The sequence below is a fragment of the Bos grunniens genome, chromosome 3, assembly GCF_055505025.1.
Source record: "Bos grunniens cultivar Pamir isolate PY7600 chromosome 3, Bosgru_T2T1.0, whole genome shotgun sequence".
NCBI lineage: Eukaryota > Metazoa > Chordata > Mammalia > Artiodactyla > Bovidae > Bos > Bos grunniens.
Window position 1 is genome coordinate 99,923,758 of NC_141167.1, and position 14,780 is coordinate 99,938,537.

General features: G+C 40.8%; 1 protein-coding gene across 10 annotated transcripts in view; it reads right to left on the bottom strand.

Moving 5' to 3' along the window:
* Positions 1–3,514: 3,514 nt before the first annotated feature.
* RNF115 (ring finger protein 115) overlaps positions 3,515–14,780 on the bottom strand; it is a 66,339-nt gene continuing 55,073 nt past the window's right edge. For 9 of the 10 annotated variants that reach the window (XM_086392267.1, XM_086392269.1, XM_086392273.1 and 6 more), the window contains 5 exons: positions 10,507–10,557; positions 9,260–9,332; positions 8,238–8,331; positions 5,499–5,614; positions 3,515–4,813 (listed from right to left, as the gene is read on the bottom strand). In XM_086392267.1, coding sequence (XP_086248393.1) covers positions 4,682–4,813; positions 5,499–5,614; positions 8,238–8,331; positions 9,260–9,332; positions 10,507–10,557 — 466 coding nt within the window. In that variant the 3' untranslated portion in view covers positions 3,515–4,681. The remainder of the gene's footprint in view (positions 4,814–5,498; positions 5,615–8,237; positions 8,332–9,259; positions 9,333–10,506; positions 10,558–14,780) is intronic. The other variant, XR_015160901.1, reaches the window with a different exon arrangement.

The following is a 14,780-nucleotide window of genomic DNA, read 5'->3' on the forward strand; positions in this document are numbered from 1 at the left end:
TTTCCTTGAGGATTAATTGGATCTCCTTGCAGTCCAAGGGACTCTCAAGAGTCTTCTCCAACACAACAGTTCAAAAGCATCAATTCTGCACTCAGCTTTCTTTACAGTCCAACTCTCACATCCATACATGACTACTGGAAAAACCATAGCTCTGACAAGACAGATCTTTGTTGACAAAGTAATGTCTCTGCTTTTTAATATGCGGTCTAGGTTGGTGATAGCTTTTCTTCCAAGGAGCAAGCAACTTTTAATTTCATGGCTGCAGTCACCATCTGCAGAGATTTTGGAGCCTAAGAAAATAAAGTCTCTCACTGTTTCCATTGTTTCCCCGTCTATTTGCCATGAAGTGATGGGACCGGATATCATGATCTTAGTTTTCTGAATATTGAGTTTTAAGCCACCTTTTTCACTCTCCTCTTTCACTTTCATCAAAAGGCTCTTTAGTTCTTCTTAAATTTCTGCCATAAGGGTGGTGTCATCTCCATATCTGAGGCTACTGATATTTCTCCCAGCAATCTTGATTCCAGCTTGTGCTTCATCCAGCCCAGAGTTTCTCATGATGCACTCTGCACAGAAGTTAAATAAGCAGGGTGACAATATACAGCCTTGAAGTATTCCTTTGCCAATTTGGAACCAGTCTGTTGTGCCACGTCTGGTTCTAACTGTTGCTTCTTTACCTGCATACAGATTTCTTAGGAGGCAGTTAAGGTGGTCTGTTATTCCCATCTCTTGAAGAATTTTCTACAGTTTGTTGTGATCCACACTGTCAAAGGCTTTGGCATTGTCAATAAAACAGAAGTAGATGTTTTTCTGGAAATCTCTTGCTTTTTCTGTGATCCAAATGATGTTGGCAACTTGATCTCTGGTTCCTCTGCCTTTTCTAAATCCAGCTTGAACACCTGGAAGTTCATGGTTCACGTACTGTTGAAGTCTGGCTTGGAGAATTTTGAGCATTACTTTGCTAATGTGTGAGGTGAGTGCAATTTGCGGTACTTTGAATATTTGATTGTGCAGTAGTTTGAACATTCTTTGGCATTGCCTTTCTTTGGGATTGGAATGAAAACTGACCTTTTCCAGTCCTGTGGCCACTGCTGAGTTTTCCAAACCTGCTGCCATAATGAGTGCAGCACCTTAACAGCATCATCATTTAACTGGCATCATTTTAGTTCTCTAGTTGTAAGTAAAAATACACCTTCCTGTCCTGGCATCAGTTCACTTCAGTTCAGTCACTCAGTTGTGTCCAACTCTTTGCGACCCCATGAACCACAGCATGCCAGGCCTCCCTGTCCATCACCAACTCCCGGAGTCCACCCAAACCCATGTCCACTGTGTCAGTGATACCATCCAACCATCTCATCCTCTGTCATCCCCTTCTCCTCTTGCCCTCAATCTTTCCCAGCACCAGGGTCTTTTCAAATGAGTCAGCTCTCCGCATCAGGTGGCCAAAGTACTGGAGTTTCAGCTTCAACATCAGTCCCTCCAATGAACACCCAGGACTGATCTCCTTTAGGATGGACTGGTTGGATCTCCTTGCAGTCCAAGGGACTCTCAACAGTCTTCTCCAACATCACAGTTCAAAAGCATCAATTCTTCTGTGCTCAGCTTTCTTCACAGTCCAACTCTCACATCCATACATGACTACTGGAAAAACCATAGCCTTGACTAGACGGACCTTTGTTGGCAAAGTAATGTCTCTGCTTTTGAATATGCTGTCAAGGTTGGTCATAACTTTCTTTCCAAGGAGCAAGCATCTTTTAATTTCATGGCTGCAATCACCATCTAACAGTGATTTTGGAGCCCAGAAAAATAAAGTCAGCCACTGTTTCCACTGTTTCCCCATCTATTCCCCATGAAGTGATGGGACTGAATGCCATGATCTTAGTTTTCTGAATGTTGAGCTTTAAGCCAACTTTTTCACTCTCCTCTTTCACTTTCATCAAGAGGTTTTTTAGTTCCTCTTCACTTTCTGCCGTAAGAGTGGTGTCATCTGCATATCTGAGGTTATTGATATTTCTCCACAATCTTGATTCCAGCTTGTGCTTCATCCAGCCCAGAGTTTCTCATGATGCACTCTGCATAGAAGTTAAATAAGCAGGGTGACAATATACAGCCTTGACGTACTCCTTTTCCTATTTGGAACCAGTCTGTTGTTCCATGTCCAGTTCTAACTGTTGCTTCTTGACCCGCATACAGATTTCTCAAGAGGCAGCTCAGGTGGTCTGGTATTCCCATCTCTTTCAGAATTTTCCACAGTTTATTGTGATCCACACAGTCAAAAGCTTTGGCATAGTCAATAAAACAGAAATAGATGTTTTTTTGGAACTTTCTTGCTTTTTCAGTGATCTAGTGGATGTTGGCAATTTGATCTCTGGTTCCTCTGCCTTTTCTAAATCCAGCTTGAACATCTGGAAGTTCACAGTTCACGTATTGCTGAAGCCTGGCTTGGAGAATTTTGAGCATTACTTTACTAGCGTGTGAGATGAATGCAATTGTGTGGTAGTTTGAGCATTCTTTGCCATTACCTTTCTTTGGGATTGGAATGAAAACCGACCTTTTCCAGTCCTGTGGCCACTGCTGAGTTTTCCAAATTTGCTGGCATATTGAGTGCAGCACTTTCACAGCATCATCTTTTAGGGTTTGAAATAGCTCAACTGGAATTCCATCACCTCCACTAGCTTTTTTCGTAGTGATGCTTCCTAAGGCCCACCTGACTTCACATTCCAGGATGTCCAGCTCTAGGTGAATGTGAGTAATCACACCTTTGTGATTATCTGGGTCGTGAACATCTTTTTTGTACAGTTCTGTGTATTCTTGCCACCTCTTCTTAATGTCTTCTGCTTCTGTTAGGTCCCTACCATTTCTGTCCTGGCATATCCAGATAATAACAAAACTTCCAGGCTAACATCATTTTTTGAGATAGCTGATACTGTCAATATTGTTTTACTTGAAAACCACAACATATTCCAACTTCAGTTGAGCCCATCTCAATGGCCATTCACAATATACCTCTTACGTCCCCTCAGACTCATCATCTCTCCCCATTCAAAGCCAATGTATATCTCTGGGTTACATTTCAATAACCATAGTAAACAGTTCACATTCTCCAAAAACACTCTCTCTACAGAGGTATAACATAAGAAGCTTATGAGAAAACATCTCATTCTCTCTGGGGCAAACCTGAATCATACCTTATGGTCACAACTTTTAGAGGCAAGCTATTAATTCAGCATTAAATTCTCCCACTTTCTCTCTTCCCTCCCCTATTCCTCTATCCTCTACTAAATTACAAAGATATCTCTAACCCCACCCCTCATGCCCAAAACCAGTGTGTGACAGACTCCTAGCCAAGAAAGAGACTCACCAAAGACTCATCTTCTTGTTTTGATCATTCCAACCATGAAGGGCTGATTAGACCACACCAATGGTGCCCCTCTTGTCACCATTTTTGGTGCACCAACTGTGGTTACATGTTCCCATCATTTATTTTTAAGACTTTGAAGTTCCAACAACATTCTTAAGCTTCTCCGTTTATTCAAACACTTAAATGCACCAAAGAGCATCTGCATGTACATGGGACACAGGCTGAAAAAAGAAGGCCTATCTCTCCTAGGCCAAGCTGTTTCAGCATCATCACAAAAATCAATATGACTCCAAGTATAGCCAGAACGAAGCAAACAAAAAGGTTTCAGAGATGATAAATGAACTTTAAAAATTAAAATGAAACAACATAAAGTCTCAATTCCTGAAGACCAATGAATTATAAAAAAAACATGAATCAGCTGTAAAAGCAGTAATAAAATAATCCTATTTCTGTGAAGGAAATTACTTTAAGGTCCCCAGCATAAACAATGAGCTGAGACTCACTAAAAAACCTTAGAACCAGAGATTTCAAACATCTCTCTTTTGTGCCTTTATCCTGCCCAACTTATTCCCAAAAAGGAACCAGAATCAGATTCCTACCAACATAAGACTCTTAAGATATGTCATTTGTCATGTTGGTTTCTGCAGAAGCTGCATCTTACGAAGTAGTCTTTAAAAATAAAAATGAGAAAACCAAAGAGTACAATTAGAGGCCTTCCCACTGTAACTTTGTTTTGATTTGCTCTCTAAAGATTTAAGAAAAAAAAATCATTAGTCTCAGATTCCTGATTTAATATGACCTCACTCCATGGCTAACGTGGCCAAGAGTAGATGTTTCTGTACAATTAAAACAGAAGCACTTTATCAGCAGGACTTTACGGCTCTGGTTCCACTGTATTTACTATAAAGTACACTAACGATGGTGGAGGTTGAAGAAAGAGGTGAAAACAACTGTCACAAGGTAACATAACAGACAGCATGACCCTAGGTAGACTTTAAGGAACCAATTCTATTCTGGCAGGGGAAACCCACATAATTAACCAATTCTATTCTGGCAAGGGAAACCCACATAATTAAGTTTCACACTTACAAAATTTTATCACTCTGAATTCAGGAATAAGAGGCATTTGGTTCTAGATATAATTCCATCTGTAGACACTAACTTTAAATTTAGAGAAGAAAAACACTCAGTGAATTAATATTATAAGTTGGGGTTTCTTAAGTGATTCCTAAATCCACCTACTATTTTTTTTGCATTGATACAATTAATAGCTGTGATAGGAGGTCTACCATAGCCCTGGCTCAGACGTGGTCTTTAGTTTCAGAAAGTCCATCGGTCATGTAGCTGGCTGTCACTGCTAAATCTGTTGCTTGCAGAAGCCCCGGATCTCTGTGTTTGCTGAGTAGAGTCCTCACCATTTAAGCTCTTCCTACATACAGGACATGCGTCATGCTGAAACAGAAAGATATAAGTCCACGTGAACATGCCTGACCTGAGAAGCTGGAAGAACTAACTAAACACTTAAGAAACCCTGACAGTTAGCAGGTAGATAAACAAAAAGGGCATGCATTCTCACAGAGTACCCGCTGGGCTTCAAGTGTAACCCCAGGACATCTCCCAAATAGAACTTTTAACAGAACTGACAAAGAATTCAAGGCGGCAACTTAACAATAGCTAACACATACTATCAAACAGAACTAACTAGAAACAATGACCTGAGATGGTCTAGAGCAGGGGTCAGCAAACTTGCTCTGTTAAAGAAAAAATAGTAAATATTTCAGACTCTGCAGGCCATACCGCCAATGTTTCAACTACTTAACTCTGCTAAGGGAGCACAAAAGTAGCCATAGACCATCTGTAAACAAATGAGCATAGCTGTGTTCCAATGGAACTTCATTTACAAAAATAGGTGCCAGTCCACAGAGACCTATAGGCTGTAGTTTGCTAACCCCTGGTCAGAGAAGTTCTGAACAGATTAATAATCTAAAACACAGTAATGTTGCTACTAGGAGTTAGCCAGAAACTAAAATCTGATTTGCTTGGCTCTCCACTAACTGTTAATTATGCCCTTACTGATCCCCCCCAAGACATGACTGCCACAGGGGCCCCATCACAGATGAGAGCTGTCTGTACTTACGAGTTCTAACCACGGCACAATACAACTGCTGTGAAAGTAGTGGTTGCAGGGTAACTGCCGGACTTCCTCCTCAACTGTGTAATCCTCTTTGCATACTGGACACTCTAAGCCCTTATCTGTTAGAGGAGGAAATGCCTTTTAAAATAAGCAAAAAGAAGGAAAAAAAACCTAGCCTAATGTCTTTACCAACCAAAAGGATACAAAGAAAAAACAAAGTGCATCTAGGGTGGAGGCAGAGAAGCAGCAGAATTTTATTTCAAAAGGGGGACAGAGGTGGTAACAGCCAAGGATATGAAAAGGACTGATGAATGGGCCCATTCCAATAAGGTCCAGACAGCAACTCTACGAGGTCTATTTTTCAACATAAAGAGTTGGAAGAACTGGGGCTTAGATTATCTGTTAAGTAAAACAGGAAAAACATCTTCTCAAATGTGTGAAAGCCTCCTGGCAGTTTCTACTTAGGAAACACTGGCAATCTGTCCACCACGACCAAAGGACTCATCTTGACAATCTTAGCAGTTCTCATTCAGTGCGTCAAGCCACTTTCACTCTACTACTTTCGACATTACACATCCTATTTCATCATGGTTACCCTAAAGCCTTTTTAACAAGTTGTTTATTAAAAGTTGTACCAAGAGGTGCTGCTACAGAACTGCAAGGCCCAAGGGTAAATCAGGCTCCAAGTCCAGAGACCGGAAACCTTCTTCTGAGAGAGAATGGCTACAAACTGAACTAGGATTACCAAGCTGCAAATTCCAAGTTTCCCAAGTTTGGCTAATAACACCAGCTAGTCTATCTCTCCGGAGAAGGCAATGGCATCCCACTCCAGTACTCTTGTCTGGAAAATCCCATGGACGGAGGAGCCTGGTAGGCTGCAGTCCATGGGGTCGCGAAGAGTTGGACACGACCGAGCAACTTCACTTTCACTTTTCACTTTCATGCATTGGAGAAAGAAATGGCAACCCACTCCAGTGTTCTTGCCTGGAGAGTCCCAGGGACGGGGGAGCCTGGTGGGCTGCCGTCTATGGGGTCACACAGGGTCGGACACGACTGCCGCGACTTAGCAGCAGCAGCAGCAGCAGTCTCTCTCTCCAGCAGCCGGGGTATGTACGCTACATGCTCCACAGTATTCACAGCATTTGGAGTAAAATACCACTTAAAAGATTCACTCCCTCCTCTCTACTCCCACAATGTTTGCCCTAATTTCAGCGTTTACTTCTCATGCCTGCTGCTGCTGCTGCTAAGACGTTCCAGTCGTGTCTGACTCTGTGCAATCCCATAAGACGGCAGCCCACCAGGCTCCCCCGTCCATGGAATTCTCCAGGCAAGAACACTAGAGTGGATCGACCCCATGGACTGCAGCCCACCAGGCTCCCCCAGCCATGGAATTCTCTAGGCAAGAACACTAGAGTGGGTTGCCATTTCCTTCTCATGCCTAGTTTACTGCAATAGCCTCTTAGGTAACAACCCTGACTCCAGGCCTGCCAAATATATCCTATACTTTGCTACCAGTTGGTTTTCCCTAATACCAGCTCCACAGCAATCCCCAGCTCATCTTTTCTTGGATTCTCAGTTGGGATCCCCAAAAGCAACAGATTCAAAATTAAAAACATCACATCACCTCCTTATCCAAACCAGGGCCTGCTCATAATTCTTCCATTCCCTGATGATGTCAGCACCACCTCTGTAGTTACAGAGTTGCAAAACTTTAGAATCATCTTTCCCCCTTTCCCCTCCTTATCTTATGCAATGATGAAAGCCTTTCTTCAAAAATTATCTGAGTCTACCCTTTCCTTTGTAGCACTGCCATCACCTGAACCCCATCAGAATGCTGCAATAGCCCATTAAGAATATTTCTGCTCCTTCCCTCTTCCAATCTATTTTAGATACTATCCTCCAAACTAATCTTCCCTAAAGATCACTCAGATTCCCTCATTCCTCCAGTTAGGGACCTACAGAATTTACCTACTACCTAAAACATCCAGCCCTAACTCCTCTGCCAGTTTCAGGGTCCTCTGCAATAAGGACCTATCCAGTCATACCTATCCAATTATACCTCCGATTCAAACATACCTCCCATCACTCCACAAATTAGATTCTATTTCAGATCTAATGAAGTTACACTCCTTATACCTAATGCAGACTCCACGTTCATACTGACATTCTTCATTGGTTCATACTTTGCCATAAACAGAATAATGTCTCTAAGATGGCCCATCCTGTCTTTTAAAATCTTCTGACTCTCTAAAGTAGAATTCATGGGGAAAGAAACTCCAAGTCCAAACTAATGTCCCTCAATACTAATTTTTTTTATGCTTATAAATAAAATAATATCTATGTCTAATGTACCTAAATATAGGGTAGATGTGAAACAAATTCCTAGCCTCCTATTTTTTCTCTTCCTTTTCCCCTAGAGTATCATTTGCTCAAGTACTTTTTATAATAACGTCTAATCATTTGGTGAGTTTTGCTTCCTCTAATAAGTTCTTCAAGAAATCAAGTTTTATATACCTTTGCACTTCTTTATTTCCTGCATAGCAGCTAGAAAAATAGCATGGTAATTGCTCAGGAATTACCTGGTAACTAACCCTAATGAAGGGATAGGTACCTTTTATATCTGGCACACAGGTAGGAACTTTAGGAGTCCTACAGTTTCATGGAAGATTTTTAATATAGTACATGGCTCAGATTCTGAACAGAGATAATAAAACAACAACACACATATGAAAATGAACCTACCAACTTGTTCCTGAGTTACTGTCACTGTTGGAAGAGATGTGATCTTTTCCTTGTCAGCTGGGGGAGGCCCTGTATTTTCCAGTTGTCCTAAAAGCTACAAAAAAAAAAAAAAAAAAGGCAAAGAAGAAGTGGCAGACATCGAACTATCCCTAGGAGGGTGCTGCTCCATCTGAGAACAGTGCAGACATGAGAAATGTTAGTTGCTTTTGCTTCCACAAGGCTCTGAGAGGCTTGGGTTTGCCCTTTCCTGCTGCCAGAATAATTGCTTTACAATTTCAGAGTGACATTAGTATAAGCCTACAGACAGATCCATCATTGCAAGGCTCACCTCTGGGCATAAAGCAACTCTGGAGGCAGCAAAAGGGTTGTGATGTCACAAATAAAACTACACCTTAACAGAAAGTGATACTTAACCAGTTCAAAAACTTCATTTTGCTGAAAGAAAGAAAAAGATGAGAGTATGGAAAGTAGCATAAGGTAAGCCAAGAAATAGGTAAATTACTGCCTACAAGAAGACCTGGATATAAATGACATGCCTTCTAGTCTCAGCAATCCACAAGGGAAATGAAAAACCAATTAAATTAAAATAAACATAAACAAGTGGAAGCAATTATACATGGCATGGGAATACCTTTTTCTCTGCTTCCTTCCCCTACTTTGCTCCATCTAGCAGAAATCCCTGCTTCAACCTGTGAGGAGACCTTTCTTTTTTGTGAAGTACTTGTCAATAGAATCCTCATAGGAATGAACAAGAGGCCAAAACAGAAAATACTGTTTGTTACAGAAGTTTTTTCCTTTGGAGTTGAAGCTATCTTCTAGAAAGTCCCTAGGACCAAGAAAGTACATGGATGCTGAGCTAAATCCATAAACCATTTATCTCTTTAGTAAAACAGAAACCCACAAGCTCAAAATATTAGGGAAAGCAGAGTGACTGCCATTTCAGAAAGTAGCAGAAGGAAAGCAGGAAGCCTGTGGAACCATGAGACACACTGAACAGACACCCTCAAAAGGCAGCTCCTCACCTGGGTTACAATGGCATCAAGCCCTGTCTGACCCCAGGCATAGTCCCCAGGGTTGGAGTGCAGCATCCCGCTCCTATACATGAGATGAGACAGACAGCATTAGATGGAGTGACCAGGCTCCGCCCTACACCACAGAAAAAGTTGGCAGAGGAATCCTGCTCTCTCTCAGAGCTGGCAAGTCACTAGTTCTCTAGAACTAAGTGGCAAAGAATTTCTCAGTGATTTCAAGGTCAAACAGATTATCCAGAGGCAGTCTCTCATTCTCCAGGAATTTCTGCTTAACTGTATGGAACATAAAATGTGAAGCTACCTAAAATACCACCTGACACACCAGAGCAAAAACAGTGACTCATTGCCTGTTGGTTAAAAGTTTGTCTCCTCTGTGCCCATTTAAATTAAACATAGATGGAGCTGCTTTTTAAGGAGATTTTTCCCTTCCTGAGTGGTCAAAATTGACAGCAAAGTTCCCTCATTCTAAGGGGCAGCCTGTGGCCTTACACAATGAGCAGCTTTCAAGTAGAGAAGCAGCCATAGCAGTGTCTCTCAATCACAACTTAGAGCAGTTACAAAAGGGATTTGGCAGCACCTCTTTCTGGAGCTGTTGGTATACCACCCTGCATGACAGATATCCAGACTCCGGCTGGAACATGCTTAAAGAAACTAGAGGCTGGAAAACAGGGTAACTGTGTGGAAGGACCAAGGTCCCTCTGAGCAAAGAAGCCTTCTGGGGTAGAGTAAGAAATGGCAAATAATTGTCCAGACAAGAAGACATTACATCTTTAACCTGTACAGTAAGTGACTGTCACTCTGTTACTGAATTTAAGCCTTTTGTTTCTTCTGAAAAAACCTTCTTACTTTGAGAAAAGGAAGTGAAGCAATGTTTTCAATTTCAGAAATTCTTAAGGAATAAAGTCTTCCCATATAATCTCCAAGAGAAGCTCACAAATCAGACACCAACCTTCGTAGGGACCACCTCACTCCCTACCTCAGCACGACCCTCAGACCTGAGTATGAATGGAATCAGACACCCTGCAGGACCAGGATGGCCCTCATCAGCCTGAATTATACAAAAATAAGTTCTGATTAAGTTTGGGCTCAGCAGACAACAGCAGTCTTTAACAGCCTGCCAATCACACCTATACACTCACCTGTGTAGCTCCTTTTGTCTCTCATTATGGCACAGATACTACAGTACTAGAAATTATGCTACTCCAGGAGAGTGAGACAGAAGGCAATTAGTTACTTACCAAGAAAATGGGGATCCAGGAATGAATCCTGCAATGATCTGTTGTAGTACTCTGTTGAAGAAAAAAAATTAGGTAAGACAACAGACTAATGAAAGTACTCGATAGATATCCATGGCTGACTCATCACCAACCCCTTCCCCGTAACGCAATGGCTTTTCACTGTATACAATAGCACCAGAAATCAGTCTGCTATCTGGTAGACTGTTACTTTGATATTATGGCTGTCTTCCTGAGCTATGCTGCCTTATATAATAATAGATTTTTATGAATTAAGCAGGAAAGGACTCTGACTGTATGGTTAGTGTTCAAACTATGATTCCTGGATCCTTGGAAGCAACATGAGAGGCTTAAAGAGATGCTAGGCCAGTGGGATTCTGGACCCACCTCCCTGCAACAAGAGTAGTTCCATTTTTATGTGTTATATACATTGTGCAAAATACTATTTAAAGGTACAGCATCCCACCCACCCCTTTATTTGGCTGTGCTGGGTTGTCTTTGCTGCTCGGGCTGTTTTCTAGTTGTGATGCTGTGTCTAGAGGTTTTTCATTCTTGTGGCTTCTCTTATTGCACAGCACAGGCTCTAGGACATGTGGGCTTCAGCAGTTGCAGCTCCAGGGCTCTAGAGCACAGGCTCAATAGTTGTGACATATGGGCTTGTTCCTCCATGGCATGAGGGATCTTCCCAAACCAGGGACTGAACCCATATCTCCTGCATTGGCAGGCAGATTCTTTACCACTGAGCCACCAGAGAAGCCCTAAAGAGCCCTTTTAAAAAAAATTCCATGATAGCTAACTAAGACACTCACAAGTTATTTTATACTCCTCTTTTGGGTATAGGTTGGACTTACTGACTTTTCTTTTTTTTGATGTACAACTGACATATAACATTGTATTTTTTTTTCAGGTACAACATGATTTGATGTTTGTATATATCGCAAATGATCATAATAAAACTAGTTCACATTCATTACCATACATAGTTATAAAATTTTACTTTCTTATGATCTACTCTCTCAGCAACTTTCAAATATACAATACAGTATTAAAATAACACTGTAATGTAATTAACAGTAATGAACTATAATCTATCTCATTGTGAGTTTCATTTACATTTCCCTGATAATACAGTCATTGTGCTATACATTATATCCCCAATATTTATTTTATAGCTGGAAATTTGTATCTTTTGACCCCCTTCACTGATTTTACTTATCCCCCAACCCCTGCCTATGGCAACCCACCAATCTGTTCTCTTTTATCTATGAACCTGGATACTGAATTCTCTTTTTTTTTTTTAAGATTCCACATAAAAGATTATATAGAATTTGTCTTTCTCTCTCTGATTTATTTCACTAAGCATGTCCTCAGGGTCCATTCATGTTGTTGCAAATGGCAAGATGTCAGTCTATTTTAGAGCTGAATAACATTCCTTTGTGTATGTGTACCACCATTTCTTTATCCATTCGTCCATCAGTGGACCCTTAGGTTGTTTCTATGTCTTGGCTATGGTAAACAATGCTGCAACGATCATGGGATGCATGTATCTATTCAAATTTGTACTTCTGTTTTCTTCAGATGAATATCCAGAAGAGGAATTGCTGGATCATGGGGTCGCAAAGAGTCGGACATGACTGAGTGACTGATCTGATCTGAAGGTAGTTCTATTTTTTTTTTTTTTGAGGAACCTCCATATTGTTTTCCACATTGGCTATACCAATTTACATTCCCAATAATACTGTAGAAGGGGCTCATTCCCTTTTCTTGACACCCTCATCAACACTTGTTATTTCTTATCTTTTTGATTATAGCCATTCTAACGGGTGTGAGGTGATAGCTCGCTGTGGCTTTGATTTGTATTTCTCTGATGATTAGTGATGGCGGAGCATCTTTTCACATGCCTGTTGGCCACCTATATGTCTTCTTCAGAAAAATGTCTATTCAAGTCCTCTGCATGTTTTTTAATTCAATGTTTGTTTTTATTGTTGTTGAGTTGCATGAGTTCTTTGTATTATTTTGGATATTAGTCTCCTGTTGGATATATCATTTGTAAATACTTTCTCCAGTTCAGTTGGTTTCCTTTTCATTCTGTTGATTTAGCCATGCAGAAGCTTTTCATAGTCTGATGTAGTTCCACCTGTTTATTTTTGTTTTTGTTGCCTCTGCTTTTGGAGTCATCCAAAAAAATCATCACCAAGACTGATGTCAAGGAGTTTCCTGCCTGTTTTCTTATAGGCATTTTACAGTTTCAGGTCATATGTACCAGTCTTTAATTCATTTTGAGTTAATTTTTGTATGGTATAAGACACTGATCCAATTTCATTCTTTTCCTTGCGGCTATCCAGTTTTCCCAACACCACTTATTAAACAGACTATTCTTTCTCCACTGTATATTCTTGGCTCCTCTGTCATAAACTAATAGACCATATATGCATAGATTTATTTCTGGCCCTCTGTTACCTTGATTTAGATGTCTATTTTCATGCCAATACCATACTGTGACTTACTTCTTTTTTTTATTATTAAAAATTAAATTTATTTCATTACCAAAGTTAAGGGAGTCAAATAAGACACAAAGACTTAAACAGATTCTTGCAAAAGATTCTTGTCTTATCCAACCCCCTGTTCCTGCTCCCGGGAAGGAATCACTTTCTGTGGTTGCTTCTGGCATTCTTAAATATTCATATTCCTAAGTACTATCATGATTCATTTGTCTCTTTATCAATCAGTTGTAGTCATTCACTTATTGATTTACTGATTTCCTCTTAGAACAGATGAGCATTTAGCTCTATGAGCTGATTACTCCAATCTCATCCTGTCCTCCAGCTACTCTGCTTTCCTATTCCAGACAGAGTCTGGTCAGTGATTCTGGCTATATCAGTAACAGTTGTGACTTACTTCTTAACAATAGAATACGGTAGGATAACTGTGACTTCCGAAAGTGGAAGTGGAAGTGAAGTCGCTCAGTCGTGTCCAACTCTGTGACCCCATGGACTATAGCCTACCAGGCTCCTCCATCCATGCGATTTTCCAGGCAAGAATACTGGAGTGAGGTGCCATTTCCTTTACCAAGGATAGGTCATAAAAGGCATTGTGGCTTCTTCCTCGCACCCTCTCATGGATTACTTTCTCTGGGAAAGTGCCATATCAAGCAATCCTATGGAAATGCCCACGTGATAAAGAACTAAGGCTTCCTGGCAATACTTAGAACAAACTTGTCAAAATCTGAGTAATTCCCAATTGATTCTTCAGATAACTACAGCAATGGCCAATGAACTGACTGTAAGTTCATGAGATCCTGGGCCAGAACCACCCAGCTAAGCTGCTTTCAAATTCCTGACCCACTGAACCTATGAGATAATAAATGTTTGTTGTTTAAGCCTCTAAGCTCTGGGGTAATTGTTATACAGCAATAGATACCTAATACAGATTTTGATACCCAGAAGTGAGTGCACACATGCTAAGCTGTGTCCGACTCTTTGAAATCCCATGGACTGTAGCCTGCCAGGCTCCTCTGCTCATGGAGTTTTCCAGGCAAGAATACTGCAAGAGGATTGCCATTTCCTACTCCAGGGGATCTACCAGACCCAGGGGTCAAACATGTCTCTTGTGTCTCTTGCACTGGCAGGTGGATTCCTTACCACTGGGCCACCTGGGAAGCTTGCTGTAAAAAAAAAAAAAAAAACCTAAAACGTGGGAATAGCTCTGGAATACAGCAGAGGGCAGAGCTGGAAGGATTTTGAGGAGAGTGAGTAAAAGTTTGAAAAGCCTTGAAGAAATAGTAGACGCATGATGGCTTCTGAGGAAGAGTGAGTACTTAAGGGAAAGTGAGGAAAACAGGAGGGAAAGAGATCCTTGTTATGTAGTGGCAAAAGCCTGCCATCATATGGGAAGTAGAAGTTATGGCTCATGAACAGATGATAATCTAGCTAATAAGACTTCCAGACAGGAATGTTGAAGGTCCCTTTTGCTTTCATCTTGATGCATTAAAATGCAAAAGAAGAGGAATACATTAAAGGAAGAATACTTAAAAAGGAGTTAAGATTGGATCATTCTGAAAATTCCCAGACTCTCCAGATGGCAAATGATACTAAAATTAAGAAATGGCTTTTAAAAAAAAGAAAGAAAGAAATGGTTTTCAAGCAAAGATCAAATCATGGGCCTTGCCAGAAGAAAACAGTTAAAGAAGCCAAGAGTGTGGCTATAAAAATTCTTTGTGAAGACCTCAGAAAGATAGTGCCTAGAGAACTATTCAATTAAACAAATGTGGACGTCAT